A 15,026-nucleotide genomic window follows, 5' to 3' on the forward strand; every position below is an offset into this window, starting at 1 on the left:
CGTGACGCGTACCTGTATGGCCTCGGCGAGCGCTCGGTCGTGATCGATAGGGTCGCCGTCGGATTGGATCGTGATTTTTTGTTCGACGCGCGTCTCGATGACGCCGTTACGTTCCGTCTTGTACTGAAATGTGAGTTGAGAGCGGGTTCAGTTACACGTACAATTATACTTGTTACTGATTTAATTACAAAAGTAAGTGAAGGTGAGATGTGAAGTACTGACCGTGATGGTTTCGACGGTGCGCGTCTTCGAGCTGATGGTCTGCGAGGAGACGACCTCCCCAGCTGCGGCTTCATCGGTGGGCGGCGCGCTTGCCGTGCTCTGTTCACATAATGATTTGTCAGGATTGAAGACTCTTAAAGACTTAACATTTGACCTAACATTGGGCCGCGAGCTGCGATAGTGCTCTGTCTCCTGCGACGGGCGCCCAGGGGGCAGATCTTTATTCTTTATACCGAGGTATTACTGATAACATATTCCTTTGGGAAATTCTTTCCTACAATCTGTCGAATGTTAATTTTGGAAGCACTGCGTGCCTCCGCAGTGGGTGTATGACTCTACTGGTGTCACGCGCAAACCGACCACAATGAGCTTCTGCTCCGCTTATCAAATCTATTTTCTTCTGCGGGACTTGAAAAGTTTACAGGTTTCGGGAATTAAAAACTTGGTACCTAGTACGGTTTGGCGGACTGAGATTTCCAGGTAAACTGTTAAGAGGCAATTCTTAAATCAACAATACAAGGTAAGTCGTCGTCGAAGTCGTCGTGGCCTTAAGGATAAGACGTCCGGTGCATTCCTATCTAGCGAAGCAACGGTGCTCGAATCCCGCAGGCGGGTACCAATTTTTCTAATGAAATACGTACTTCATCAATGTTCACGATTGACTTCCACGGCGAAGGAATAACATCGTGTAATATTAAATTATAATTTACGTAATTACTGGTGCTAGAACCTCTTGTGAGTCCGCACGGGTAGGTGCCACCACCCTGGCTATTTCTGCTGTGAAGTAGTAATGCGTTCCGGTTTGAAGGGTGGGGCAGCCGTTGTAACTATACTGAGACCTTAGAACTTATATCTCAAGGTGGGTGGCGGCATTTAAATTGTAGATGTCTATGGGCTAAACACCAGGTGGGCTGTGAGTTCGTCCACCCATCTAAGCATAAAAAAAATTGGTTAGATTTTTAGTGGTTGTCTTGTCTTGTCGTGTCGTGTCGTGACGTACCGTGGCGGCGGCACGCAGCGCGGTGCCTAGCGGGGCGGTACCGGTGGCAGTGCTGCTGCTCGTCGTGCGGTACGAGCCCGGCTCCTGGCGTCGATAACAATACATTAACCAGCTTATTCATTTAACCATTTTTATCCTACCTAAGCTGATAGCCTTGAGAGGCTATTTCAGCGTAGCCTTAACTAGTAGGTGAGCTCACGGTGCTCAAACCTGATGACGTTGCTACCACAAACCCTAGCAAGAGCCGTGCTTCGCAAAATCTACCACCGGATCGGAAACGCGACTCACTGAGAAGATCCGGCGAGAAAAACAGTGGGCTGTGTCTATTGGTTAATTTACTCGTAAAGCGACGGGTTCGGCGAGGACGGTGACCGGTGCTTGTGGTACCTAACAGCACCGTTAATGGATCGGGAGGATCCGTATTGACGTGTTTAGGGCGACGTCGACTATTTACCATTCGGTCTACAGCATCAGATATGAATATATTGTTCCAAATCAATGGATTGTACTACTCATTTTAAACACCTGCCAAAAAACGAGAAATAGGGACCGAATTATGGATTTTTATATTTAAAACTCACTTAATAACTTTAATGGATTTGTATAAGCACAAAACAATCTACATTACCTTTCTCGTATAAAATTGAGCCTGTTATACTAAAGAGATCAGACGATAATTTTCAAATCGTTTTTTTAGTTAATATTAACTACAAAAGCGTTGGACACACTCATTCGCGGGGCTGAAGTCGGATAACATTGTTGAGTAGGTGAGGCGCGCACATTGTCCGGCGGCCGTCACTAGGCTACCTAACACTAAGATTAATCGCACATTGCTCTCAATCCGCATGCTGACGTCACAATTCTAAACTCATGCAACACGCGATGCGATTGTGTGTGAACAGACATTACTCACCTCTTTCAACTTTGTGTATGTGTGTGATTATAAAGAACTTTAAAGCCATTACTAAAAAAAACATTTTTATGTATTTTATTGAAAGTTCTGAAAAATAAAGTAATTTTTTTTATTATTTATTGCTTAGATGGGTGGACGAGCTCACAGCCCACCTGGTGTTAAGTGGTTACTGGAGCCCAGAGACATTTACAACGTAAATGCCGCCACCCACCTTGAGACATGAGGTCTAAGGTCTCAGTATAGTTACAACGACTGCTCCACCCTTCGAACCGAAACGCATTACTGCTTCACGGCAGAAACAGGCGGGGCGGTGGTACCTACCCGTGCGGACTCACAAGAGGTCCTACCACCAGTAAAAAAATAGTGGTATTACGAGAATGGGTCTTCGCGGGGCCGCTAGTGCGGCTGCGGACGCTCACCGTGACGTAGTAGTGTCCCTCGCCGGCGCCCTCGTCCAAGTCGATCGGCGTGCCAGAGTCGCCACTGCTCAGTGAACTGGCTGAGCCGCGTCTGGTCAGCTGTCCGCGGACAACACCCGAACTCGCAAGGTGGGACATGGCGTATGATCGTTACCCAGGGGTGAGGGAATACATGAGACCCGGAGGTTTTAAGGATCAGATTTGGTTGTAAACGCAAAGGGCGGTTTTAGGGTCCACAATGCACGACCGTGATTGGGTTATGTATGAGGCGGGGTGAGGGGATGAGGGTTCGTTCCGCGAGCCATGCGCGTCCACCGAGGGAGGGTTAAGGGAAGAAAACAAAAAAAAAACGAATTAGAATTCAATACATGCAATGGCAGCTTTTTAAATGGTCGAATCATTTTTGTTAAAACTAATAATTTTATTGGTTCTTTATCAAAATATTTTAGGTACATGACTCTGTATTTTACGATAAAATAACACGAATAATGAATAGTAATCGATTGTTGAAAAGGTTCAAAAATGCATCAGCAAGCCTCGCGGTAACCTCATGAGAACATTTGAGGCATGCAAGCTCAAGGAGGGTCGGTACATGGCGTGTTGCTTTCCAAAGCTTTTAGCGCCGTTCAGTGTTCAAACAAAAAGCTGTCATCAATCAGGCGTTTTAACAAAAAAAATAAAAAGGCCTCATGTGTAATGATGAACCGAAGGGGACGAGGGGGGCGGGCGTGTGTGTACCTGATCGCCGGTGGTGACCATCGTCTTAACTTGCTGAGTGAGCACTCGCTGCTCCTGTCGCGTGGCTGACGACGTGAGCGTGTGGGCCACCGTCTTCTCCTCGAGCTGCTGAGTCTTCGCCTTGGTGTCGAGGTCGTGGTGGGTGGTCGCCGTCCTCGTGGTGACCGCTCGCGCCGTCACGTACGGACTCTTGCCCTCCAGCGGCTCGAGGCTTTCCGCCTAGTTAATGTTAGACCGGCATGCTTTTACTGTACACACGGAACTACGAGCGGAAGCTTGGTAAAAAACAACAAATAATTATGCCACACTAAAAAATTAAAATAAAATAAAAGAGGGAGTGGCGTCTCGTTTGCCAGTTACTGGGGGTCAATGAACGCACCTTGTTCGTGTGAGTGGAGAAGGTGACCTCGCCGGTGCCCAGGTTCTCCACCTCCTGCTCCACGTTGTGCGTGACTCCCTCCTCGTTCTTGGTCAACAGTTGCTTCGTGGTCGTCTTCACGACGACCGGCGGCGTGGGAGTCTTCTTGGCGCGTTGGGAAACGGGGATCTTAGAGGATAAAGGAGTGTTGGAAGACACGTAGCCCTGGTGCCTGATGTGTTCGCTCGTCGTGTACTCTGTGAAGGTTTTGGGTTCGTCGCCTCTTTGTGGACTTTCGTCTTTACCGAACGTAGAAAATTTATGCGTGTTTACTGTTTGGATGTCAATGTTCGCCGGTAGGTCTTGCGTCTCCTTCTCTATCGTGTAGTTGCCGCTTTTATCTTCGAAATGTGATGGATCGATTTGAGAGTAATGTAGAATTAATTGTCCAGTTACAGGGTCCCTGACTGCAGTGCTAGGGTCAATGTCGCCAGTGTCTGGATCAATGTCACCATATTCTGTTTTAATTCTACCAGTTACTGGATCAATCTTGCCAGATAAAGTCATAGTTTGAGTGACTGTTGTCCTGGCTCCCTTGAGTCTGGGATCATCTGGATCTACATCAATGGTCTCTCCTGTTATTGGGTCAATAATCTGGTACAAATAGACCGTTTTAGTGGTAATGATCCTGCCTGTGGTCTCATCGATTGTACATTCTTTTGGATCGACTTCCTTCACCCTGCCCTTGTCATCTTTCTGTGTTATTACATATATTTTGACAATCACAATGCGACCGGTCTTTGGATCAACTTTACCCAATTTAGTATAAATTTCTCCGGAGCCAGGGTCAACTTGCGACGCAGAGTATAGAAGCTCATTGTTTTCATCTACTTCACCAGTAGCAGTATATATTTGTCCATTAACTGGATCGACTTTTATAAAAGATTTGTCAATGTCAGTTGTTCTAACAATATATCCCGTTCTGGGGTCCATTCGCCCATAAATAGTGATGATATATCCAGTCATAGGGTCTACTTGGCCTGCAGTGTACAATATTTCACCAGTTTGAGGATCTTTGGGACCAGATATCCAAATCTGGTTGGTCTTCGGATCTACCTTGACGTTCTTCGGGTCATTAGAAACAATTTGTTTTCCGGAAACAGGATCGACTTTGTTACGAATAATTCTCAAGCATATCAATCGGCCAACATCTTTGTCTGGTTTACCAGATTTAGGGTTGACTTGTCCGGTTTTCAATAAGAACTGTCCTGTAACCGGGTCAACTTTCAAATCGTGACTTTCAAATTTGCCTGTCTTGGGGTCATTGTAAGTTACTGTTCCCTTTACCAAGTCAATTTGACCATATTTAGTGTCTATCTTATTGTTAACAGGATTCAGTTGTCCAGTGGTACTTTCTATTACAGAGTGTTTGCCGTCGATAATTCCTTTTTTGTTGTCAACTTTACCAACAAAAGTAGTAACTTCGACTACAGGATCAATATGAGTGCCAACAACAATCACCTGACCCAATTTAGGATCCACTTTTCCAGTCTTCGGGTCAGTAACTCCTCTTATAGTAATCTGACCATTGTTTTCATCAATTTCGACAGGTTTTGTATCCGAAGTGTCGGTTACAAATATGACACCATTTGAAGGGTCAATTACACCATATTTCGTAGAAATGTGTCCAGTTTCGGCATCTACCTTTCCTTTTGTGAGTTCTACTGTACCGTCATCTACACTAACTTTACCAGTCTTCGGGTCAATGGGGCCAGTTATAGTTGTGATCTCAACTACGGGATCGTCCTGTTTCGCAACGCTTAAAAGCATGCCCATGTTAGGATCAATCTTACCAGTCTTCGGATCAATTGCTCCAGAGTTGATAAAGATCTGCCCGGTTTCCGGTAAAATTATTCCATCTTTGTTCTGTTTTTGACCAGCACCGTCACTTAATACAATACAACCTTTGTTTGAATTGATAACACCATACTTGGTTTCAATTAAGCCATTCGGATCTAAAATACCGGTCAAATGTTCGACTTCCGCAGTATTCATATCAGGTTTCTTAGTCTTAGGATCAAGTTTAGTAAAGATGACCATGATTTTAACAATCTTTCGCTTGGGTGGTTCTGGAGGCGCCATAGTAGGTTTAACAGGTGATTTCGGTGTGGTTGGAGTTAAAGGTGCTGATTTCTGCGCATAACTGCTTACTATCGGCGACGATGTGCGAACTGGTGATTGCAGAGGAGAGGGTATTGTTTTCACAGGTGTGGGTATTTGTTTTACTGGTGAAATACTAACCCTCTGGGTTGCTGGAGCTATGACATTTAGTTTATCAACCACAGTGATTTGCTGAGCATATGTAGGCTCAATTCTGCCCGTCTTCGGATCTACCACAGAAGTCGTGACAATCAAGTTACCACTCTTGGGATCGATTTCAGCTTGTTTTAGTTCTTGTTTTCCGGTCAGAGGATCTTTGTAAAGTATTTGTCCAGATCGCGGATCAATAATACCAAAATCTGTGTGTATTTTTCCATCTTCAGCGCTAACGTATCCTTTAGAAGCATCCACAACGCCTGTACCCGCATCCACTGTCTTGGTGTAAGGGTCGTATTTGCTTGTGACAATAACGAGACGAACTTCACCTTTAGAAGCTGGTTTAGTATGTTGCACAACGGGCTTATTGACTACACTAAATTGCTGAATAAGGGATGGATCCACTTTACCAGTTTTTGGATCGACGACATTTGATGTGATAACCATGTAGCCAGTTGCAGGGTTAACTTGAGCCTTTTTAATTTCTTGCTTTCCTGTCCTTGGATCCGTAACTAAAACTTCTCCGGTGGCGGGATCAACTACTCCGAAGGCCGTTCGTATTTTACCATCCGGACTAACGGTTCCACTGACAGTGTCAACATGACCTTGACTTGGGTCAATCTTTCTGGTCCTTGGGTCATATTTAGTCGTTATTATAACTAAGTGAATCTCTCTCTCAACGGGTTTCGTTTCTTTTTCAACAACAGTAAGTTGTTGTGCTAGAGATGAATCGATCTTGCCTGTCTTTGGATCAACGACTCCAGAGGCCAATATGAGAGTGCCCGATTTGAATCCAATTGGTGATTCAGCAAATGCTTGTCTAGTTTCATGTTTCCCGGTTTTGGGATCTACGTATTCAATCTTTCCTGTTTTAGGGTCTATAATACCGTAATTCGTGTGAATTCGACCATCTGCAGCTACGATGCCTCTCGAAGTATCGACATGACCGTTAGGATGGTCAAGTTTCTTCTGTTTAGGATCGTACTTACTAGTTATAACAACGAGTTGTACTTCTCTTCCTGGTATAGGAGTAAATGTATCTTTTGGTTTTTCGATAACACTTATTTGTTGTCCTAAGCTAGGATCGACTAGACCTGTTTGGGGATCAACGACCCCAGACGTGAGCGACAGATTTCCAGTTTTAGGGTCAACTGTTGCTTTCTTGACATCTCTTCTTTTGGTAATAGGATCTATTAGAGTGACTTCTCCAGTGACTGGGTCGACTTCACAAAATTCTGTGTGTACCTTACCATCAGCTCCAATTTTTCCAGGAAGGGTATCAACGTGTCCATTCGATAGATCTAGTTTCTTGTTCTTAAGGTCGTATTTCGATGTTACTATGACCAAATTGACATATCTTTCTTTAGGAGCGTCTTTATCAATAATGGTCAGCTGTTGACCCAAACCAGGATCGACTTTTCCTGTTCTGGGATCCACAACACCGGTACTTATGGTCAAGTGTCCTGTCTTTGAGTCGATGGTGGCTTGTTTCAATTCACGTTTGCCTGTTTTAGAGTCAACGTGTTCGATCTTGCCGGTCTTAGGATCTATGACCCCGAAGTTAGTATGTACTTGACCGTCAGAAGCTACAACACCCTTGGACGTTTCAATAAATCCATTAGGGTTATCTAATTTCTTTGTTTTGGGGTCATATTTACTCGTGATTACTACGAGTTGAACTTCTTTGCCAGGGATTGTGGCGAATGTGTCCTTAGGTTTTTCGACTACACTGATCTGTTGACCTAGTGTGGGGTCAACTTGTCCTGAAAGTGGATCGATTACTGAAGAGGTAAGAAGTAGATTACCAGTCTTTGTATCAACACTAGCTTTTTTAATTTCTTGTTTGCCCGTAATAGGATCGGTTAGAATAATTTCTCCGTTATTCGGGTTTACTATTCCAAAGTCAGTGTGTACTTTATCATCAGGTGTAATTTTACCGGGTATAGTATCTACGTGGGCATCAGCCAAGTCTAGCTTCTTAGTCTTGGGGTCATATTTGGACGTTATAATGACCAAGTTAACGAATTTCTCGGGAATAGCTTTAGAATCCTTGTCAACAATAGCCAGTTGCTGGGCTAAAGACGAGTCAACCTTTCCTGATTTGGGATCTACGATACCTGAAGAAACTATGAGATGACCCGATTTAGGATCAGCAACTGCTTGTTTGATTTCCTGTTTGCCAGTTTTAGGGTCAATATACTCAATCTTTCCAGTTTTGGGATCGATCACTCCAAAGTTAGAGTGGACTCTACCGTCATTACCAATTATAGCTCGTGATGTTTCCAAATGTCCATTCGGATTGTCAAGTTTCTTGTATTTAGGGTCATATTTACTTGTAATAACGACGAGTTGAACTTGTCTTCCCGGTACTGTTGCAAATTTATCTCTGGGCGTGTCTACTACAGTAATCTGTTGTCCTAATGTAGGATCAACTTGTCCAGTCTGGGGGTCAACAACCCCAGTGGTCAGCAGCATATTACCAGTTTTGGGATCTACCGTGGCTTTCTTTACTTCTTGTTTGCCGGTAATTGGATTTATAACGGTTATCTCACCCGATGCCGGATCTACGACACCGAAATCAGTGTGAACCTTGTCATCAAAGTCGTATTTGCCTGGAACGCTATCGATATGTGCGTTTGTGATGTCTAACTTCTTGTTTTTGGGGTCATACTTGGACGTGATAATAACCAGATTAGCATATCTTTCAGGAATGCCTTTTGGCGCATCTTTATCGACGACATTAAATTGTTGAGCCAAAGAAGAGTCAGTTTTGCCTGTCTTAGGATCAATGACACCGGATGTAAGAAGAAAACTTCCTGTTCTAGGATCGATATTGGCTTGTCTGGAATCACGTTTGCCAGTTTTCGGATCAGTGTAATGAATTTTCCCGGTGTTCGGATCTAACACACCGAAGTTTGTGTAAACTTTACCGTCTTTCTCACTTATAATTCCCTGGGATGTCTCAACGAAGCCATTGGGATTATCTAGTTTCTTGTTTTTAGTATCATATTTCCCAGTAATAGCAACGACCTGCACTTCTTTACCGGGTACTGGTCCAAAGGTATCTATAGGTTTATCAACGATGCTATATTGCTGTCCCAAATTTGTATCCAACTGTCCTGTTTTTGGATCTAAAACACCAGACAGCAAAAGGATATTTCCAGTCTTAGGGTCAACTTGGGCTTGTTTAATTTCTTCTTTGCCCGTCTTGGGATCAGTGACCTGAATCTCTCCAGTTCTAGGATCAATTATGCCATATTCAGTATAAATCTTACCATCAGATCCACTCAGAACTCCCTTAACAGAATCAACGTGAGCGAATGTTGGATCTAGCTTCTTGTTCTTTATGTCATATTTGCTCGTAACAACAACCAGTCGCACTTCTCTGTTTGCTTTAGTTGCGTCCTTTTCGACGATGCTGAACTGTTGACCTAGTGAAGAATCCACTTTACCAGATTTCGGATCAACAACGCCGGTCGTAACCAGAAGGTTTCCTGTTTTTTGATCGACGTAGGCTTGTTTGGGTTCTTGTTTGCCTGTCTTCGGATCAATGTAGTCTATCTTTCCCGTTCGTGGGTCGATCAGACCGTAATTAGAACTTACAGTACCGTCGGGCCCAACTACTGCTCTAGACACATCAACGTGTCCGTGAGAAGCATCCAATTTCTTATGTTTGCCGTCATATTTCCCAGTTATTACAACCAAATCTACATCACGACCAGGCTTATTGCCAACATTATCCAAAGATTTTTCCACGAAACAATATTGTTGAGCCAATGTGGGATCAATTTTACCAGTTTTCGGGTCGACTACAGCAGACGTAAATAATATATGGCCAGATTTAGAATCCACGTGACCGTTTTTCGTTTCTTGTTTGCCTGTCGCGGGATCCGTGTAATTAACTTGTCCAGACTTTGTATTGATTAATTCTTTGTCAGTCTGTATCTTGCCGTTAGACTTGTTTAGCATTCCTTTGGTAATAAGGATGGTTCCGTTGGCATCATCTAGTTTCTTTGACTTCGGGTTATATTTACCAGTAATTATGACAACTTGTACCTCATTGTCTGGTTTGGGAGCCACGACCGGCAGCGGCGTTGGTACTTCATGGTGCATTCTCTCGGAGTCCAACAAAGCTAATGTGGGATCGATTAAATTCTTAGCTTGCTCCTTCAAAGCTGCTGATTGTACATAGTCCAACCCAGGCGTTTTCAATTTGCTAGGATCTTCAGGAGTTTTTCGTTTTTCAGCGCTTTCGGCAACTCTTTTGTCTTCACCTGGTGCGTAATTGAATGCGAGTCCGGCTTTTCTTGTAGTCGGACTTTGAGCCTCATCACCAGCCCTTTGTTTTCCATCAGATATTGGTTCTTTTTCGTAACTGAACCCTCCTTGAATGAAGGGCTTAGTGCGCGAGGGGCTCTTCTCTGTGTCCGTGTACTCGTAAGGCTTAGTAAAGCTCGGTTTCTCGTCCTTACTCGGACTTTTATCCAGAGAACTATCCAAGTTGGAGCTGTCAGCGGAAGTGTCAAGTGCGGCCACTTTGATTTTAGGTTCTTTCTCCTTTTTGTCCTTTGTTTTCGGTGACTTGTCCGGTTTAGGCGATTTGTCACGTTTCGGCGACTTTTCTTTAGGCGACTTATCTTTACGGCTGCCGAATAAGCCGAATCCTCCCTTTGGACAGGAATTAGGAGAAGGATAGGAGAAAAAATTCAAATTAAAAAATAAATAAAATAAACAACAGAAATAAATAAAGATTGCATTGTTCAGGGATTTCAAAATGAAATTCCCGTCTCCGAAACAACGTAACAGAGCGAAATGAATCATAAAGTTTGCATGTTCTATCGCTTGCTGTCCATGCGCTGCTTTATCGCTTGCATTTACATATTTACAACGGGCTCTGTGACGACCAGTCGCACTGCGGCCCTCCAGCAGACTCTGCGCCCAACTCATATCAAGAGAAGAGTCCGTCTGGCGGTTGTCTCCAACAACATACTCAACACAATCTAACAAATGGCCTAATTTCAGTTCGACTGGTCGCCACAACGCGTCGATGTGGATTCGACAACTAATTTCTACAGTGAGAGATCACATAAACTCGCCAGTGTGTTCACTACCATTCCTGCGTGTTCTTTTACGTGTTCAAAGTCATATACATAGGCATGTGAATTTTACCTTGGACTTCTTCGGAGACTGTTCGAAGTTGTTCATCGCTCCGGGGTCGCTGGTCGTGTCGGTGCCTGCAAGACGAATGGGAGGAACGTTTGTTACATAGGGGTGTTACATAGTTACTTAGCAGGGGTGAGCAACCTTTTTAATCAATGGACCAATTTAATTTAAATTTTTTTTTTTGGCGTGACGCACATCGATTAACTCTTATTAATAATTTACGAAACTTTATTCATAACAAATATAAAACTAAACAAAAATGTAAAGATTCCATACACAAATATTAATTTTATAAACAAACATGAAAAAAACGAATTGATGGGAGAAAGTCGTTCAATAAATTTAATTTTAGAAAAGCTTGGCGTGTTGCTCATCCTTGCTGTATAGTATGATCTCAAACATACTCTGTACTTAAAAGTTCTGTTTATTGCCATTGTCAGCAGATAAACGGGCATGCTAATAGTACACCGTCAAACATTGCCGTTAGTGCCGGAGTAATAAAACCCACCATTTTCAGCAGGTCTTCTCTGCTCCACCGGTTGTTTCTCATCCTTCCTCTCGACAGGGCCAGTGGGCATCACCTTCACGGCTCCCGGTGGGGGCTTCTGAAGAAATCGACGTAAAAACGTGAGATATTCGACATTGACGGATCACAGAATGTACTGCATGGCGCAGACATAAGTAGCACATCATAAAATTATCAAAATCTAAATCTAACACGATTCATTAGTCTACTTCGTTTCGTGCAGGAAAAACGCTATGGAACTTTAGCGAATGTTAATTGAATGAGTCATGATCTAGTATGTTCGATGCAAAATGAATTTTGTTTAGTGTTATTCTTATTATGATTATTGATTTTGTTATCGACATTAATTGTAAGGATATTGATACTCAATACACATTTAGGACACAACGTTTACAAAACTAATTCAACTTGAATATAATTCACAATAGGAAATCCGTAAAAGTTTGAATATAAAGTTTGTGGTATCTCGACGTTCGGTGTGATTAGTACGGATTTTTCTATCGACAATTGTAAGGATATTTATCGTTCTCAACACACATTTAGGACACAAGGACTACACGTTTACAAGTCATTCAATTTGAATATAATACACAATAGGAAGTCCGTCAAAGTTTGTGGGTATCCCGAGGTTCTGTGGTCACCTTGTGGATCGGGCCGAGTGGGTGGAGTGAGTCGGCGTGGTAGTCACCCTCGACCGAGCTGGCGGAGGAGGCGGTCCCTCCCGACGCGCGCCGCTGCTGCTCCGGCCGCGTGGGGGGGAGCGAGGGGGTTAAATATCATCAAGCCAACTTTAGACCACGGGGTAGTTAACAAATTCAACAAAGACCGTCCGGTTCCTACATCTGTACCCTAAAGTACACATTATGATCGAATTTGACTATACTGAGACCTTAGAACTATGGTTATGCTATAGTATGGTATGGTATAGCTATGGTTAAAGGTGAAATTTACAATTTGAACTAACTAACTAGTACCAACTAATTTACTGGTGGTAGGACTTCTTGTGAGTCCGCACAGGTAGGTACCACCACCCCGCCTATTTCTGCCATGAAGCAGTAATGCGTTTCGGTTTAAGGGTTGCAGTCGTTGTGACCATACTGAAACTTTAGAACATCTATCTCAAGGTGGGTGGCCGCATTTACGTTGTAGATTTCTATGGGCTCCTGTAACCACTTAACATAAGGTGGGCTGTGAGGTCGTCCACCTATCTATGGAATAAATAATTTTTTTTTTTTAAAACCAATTGAATAATCACGATTTTAACCCTCAATAATATCTCTATAGGTGGAAACGACAGTGACGGTAAAGAAGTAAGTCCGGACCATGACCGGGCGTTCGTTGATCCGAGCGAGCATCAGCTGTTTTTGATTTACTGGTACATTGCTGGGATTTTTTTCATAAACTATTAGTAGTAAAAGTATTTTCTATGAAACTATCGTTTCGTTTAGCTGTACTAACATGATGGAGCGTAAATAATGCTAAGAAAACGTTTTAAAAATATGATTTGTTTTCCGTCCCATTATCAAAGGCGTCATTAGTACTATTTTCTGTCTTCGTTTTCGGAAGCGGTCTCCTAACACCCAGTACAGAACATGAATATAAGCGCCGCGTTCACGTCTGCAGCGTTTGTCAACGACACGAGCAGACGGAGGAACGCGGCTGATGGCTCATCATCACTAAAACTCATTGTATTTGAGCCGTCAATGCTCACACCGCGTTTTTTATTTATTTATTTTATTGCTTAGGTAGGTGAACGAGCTCACGTGCCATCTGACGTTAAGTGGTCAATGCCGCCACCTACCTTGAGACATGAGTTCTAAGGTCTCAGTATAGTTACAACGGCTGCCTCATCCTTCAAACCGGAACGCATTACTGCTTCACGGCAGAAATAGGCAGAGTGGTGGTACCTACCCGTGTGCACTCACAAAACAACCTACCACCAGTAACAACAACGTTAGCTTACAACATTATAACAGTAATAAACTGAAGCCGTGAGCCTATTTCTTTAATAACGAATTTTTAGTAATGTTAGTCTGAATGCCATTATTCATATAATTACACAGCATGTTTGAATAGTGTGTTCTGACACGACCACAAAAGTATTGATTATTGAACCCAACAACAGTTTTGCGATTCTCAACATTGGCGCAGGGACCGAACGCGCGCTAACGTCACGACAACACCGTCACGACAAGACAACGTTGTCGGAAACTTCGCTTACATTAACTATTGAGGCCGTCAGCGCAAAAGTGACCTTTTTTTTTTCGTTCCGGTGTCCGAACCTCCGACGACGTCCCCGCGCCTAGGGGGCGCACGGAGTATGTTGGACTTGACGATCTGCATGGTGTTGGGAGCAGACCGCGGGCCCAAAGAATTTTAGAGCCTTCGTCCAAAGTCAGAACCCGGTCAGAGTAGGGGGGTTCCAGCGGTCAACACTACAACCAGACATGGCCTAAGCTTACCATAGTTAGTATAGAGATAATGAGGTTCGAATTCACCTTTACAAAACTTCGTAGGCAAAAAAAAAACGCGCTAAAATGATGTTTAACAAAGTCATCTGTTATCTACGGATGAAACTAGGGATAGGCCGATTTTGCATCAAAATTTACTATGTTTTAAATAAGCACGTATATGAATTGTGGGTTAGGCCACTTTTGCGCTGACGGCCTCAATTGTAAGTAATGGTGTCGTGAGAACGCTGGTTACTTCAAATTGAACTTTATGCTTGATTATCATTGAGTAACATACCATGCAGCAAATGATTAGTTTTCAATGTAAAAAAAATATATGAAAGAATTATCTAGAACATGCCAATGCGACCTAAGCGTGTTGTATTCATGATTGCTAATGTACCAATCAGTTCATGCCGTGAACATGGAAGCCATCTTGATCCATTCAAGGCTTCAACCCTTTCATATTTTTCATTTCATTCAACCCTTTGTCTATGTTTCTTGACCTAAGGACCCGCCTAGTATAAAGTGGCTACCGTCTTCCATCGACATTGGTATTGTCATTGACACAGCCTAGTTTTCGCCTACCTATAAATCCTATTATCCTTGTCGAGAGTGTTAAGGGACGTGCAGTAAATTGAACTATGCGAGAAGCAGCAGTAAATGTCTCTTACTCTAAAAAAAATAATTTTTTATTGCCCTATAGACTATCATACGGCCCACCTGATGGTAAGTGGTCACCATCGCTCGTGGACGTCAGCAATACCAGGGGCAGAGCCAAGTCGCTGCCTACCGTTAATAATTAGAAGAATATGCCATAAATGACTATTCTTAAGGAGATTTTTTTTAATTGCCCTTGTAGGCAGACGAGCATACGGCCCACCTGATGGTGAGTGGTTACGCTCGGGAAACACCGTGGAG

General features: G+C 43.3%; 1 protein-coding gene across 8 annotated transcripts in view; it reads right to left on the minus strand.

Moving 5' to 3' along the window:
- The window catches only part of LOC114249447 (protein 4.1 homolog), a 101,973-nt gene that overhangs the window by 4,002 nt on the left and 82,945 nt on the right, over window positions 1-15,026 (minus strand). For 3 of the 8 annotated variants that reach the window (XM_089735961.1, XM_089735967.1, XM_089735966.1), the window contains 9 exons: window positions 12,297-12,392; window positions 11,638-11,734; window positions 11,136-11,200; window positions 3,672-10,634; window positions 3,293-3,511; window positions 2,555-2,653; window positions 1,223-1,306; window positions 223-321; window positions 13-123 (listed from right to left, as the gene is read on the minus strand). In XM_089735961.1, coding sequence (XP_089592087.1) covers window positions 13-123; window positions 223-321; window positions 1,223-1,306; window positions 2,555-2,653; window positions 3,293-3,511; window positions 3,672-10,634; window positions 11,136-11,200; window positions 11,638-11,734; window positions 12,297-12,392 — 7,833 coding nt within the window. The remainder of the gene's footprint in view (window positions 1-12; window positions 124-222; window positions 322-1,222; window positions 1,307-2,554; window positions 2,654-3,292; window positions 3,512-3,671; window positions 10,635-11,135; window positions 11,201-11,637; window positions 11,735-12,296; window positions 12,393-15,026) is intronic. The other 5 variants (XM_089735962.1, XM_089735968.1, XM_028183035.2 and 2 more) reach the window with 3 other exon arrangements.

This window comes from Bombyx mandarina, chromosome 20 (genome assembly GCF_030267445.1).
Source record: "Bombyx mandarina strain Sakado chromosome 20, ASM3026744v2".
Lineage (NCBI taxonomy): Eukaryota > Metazoa > Arthropoda > Insecta > Lepidoptera > Bombycidae > Bombyx > Bombyx mandarina.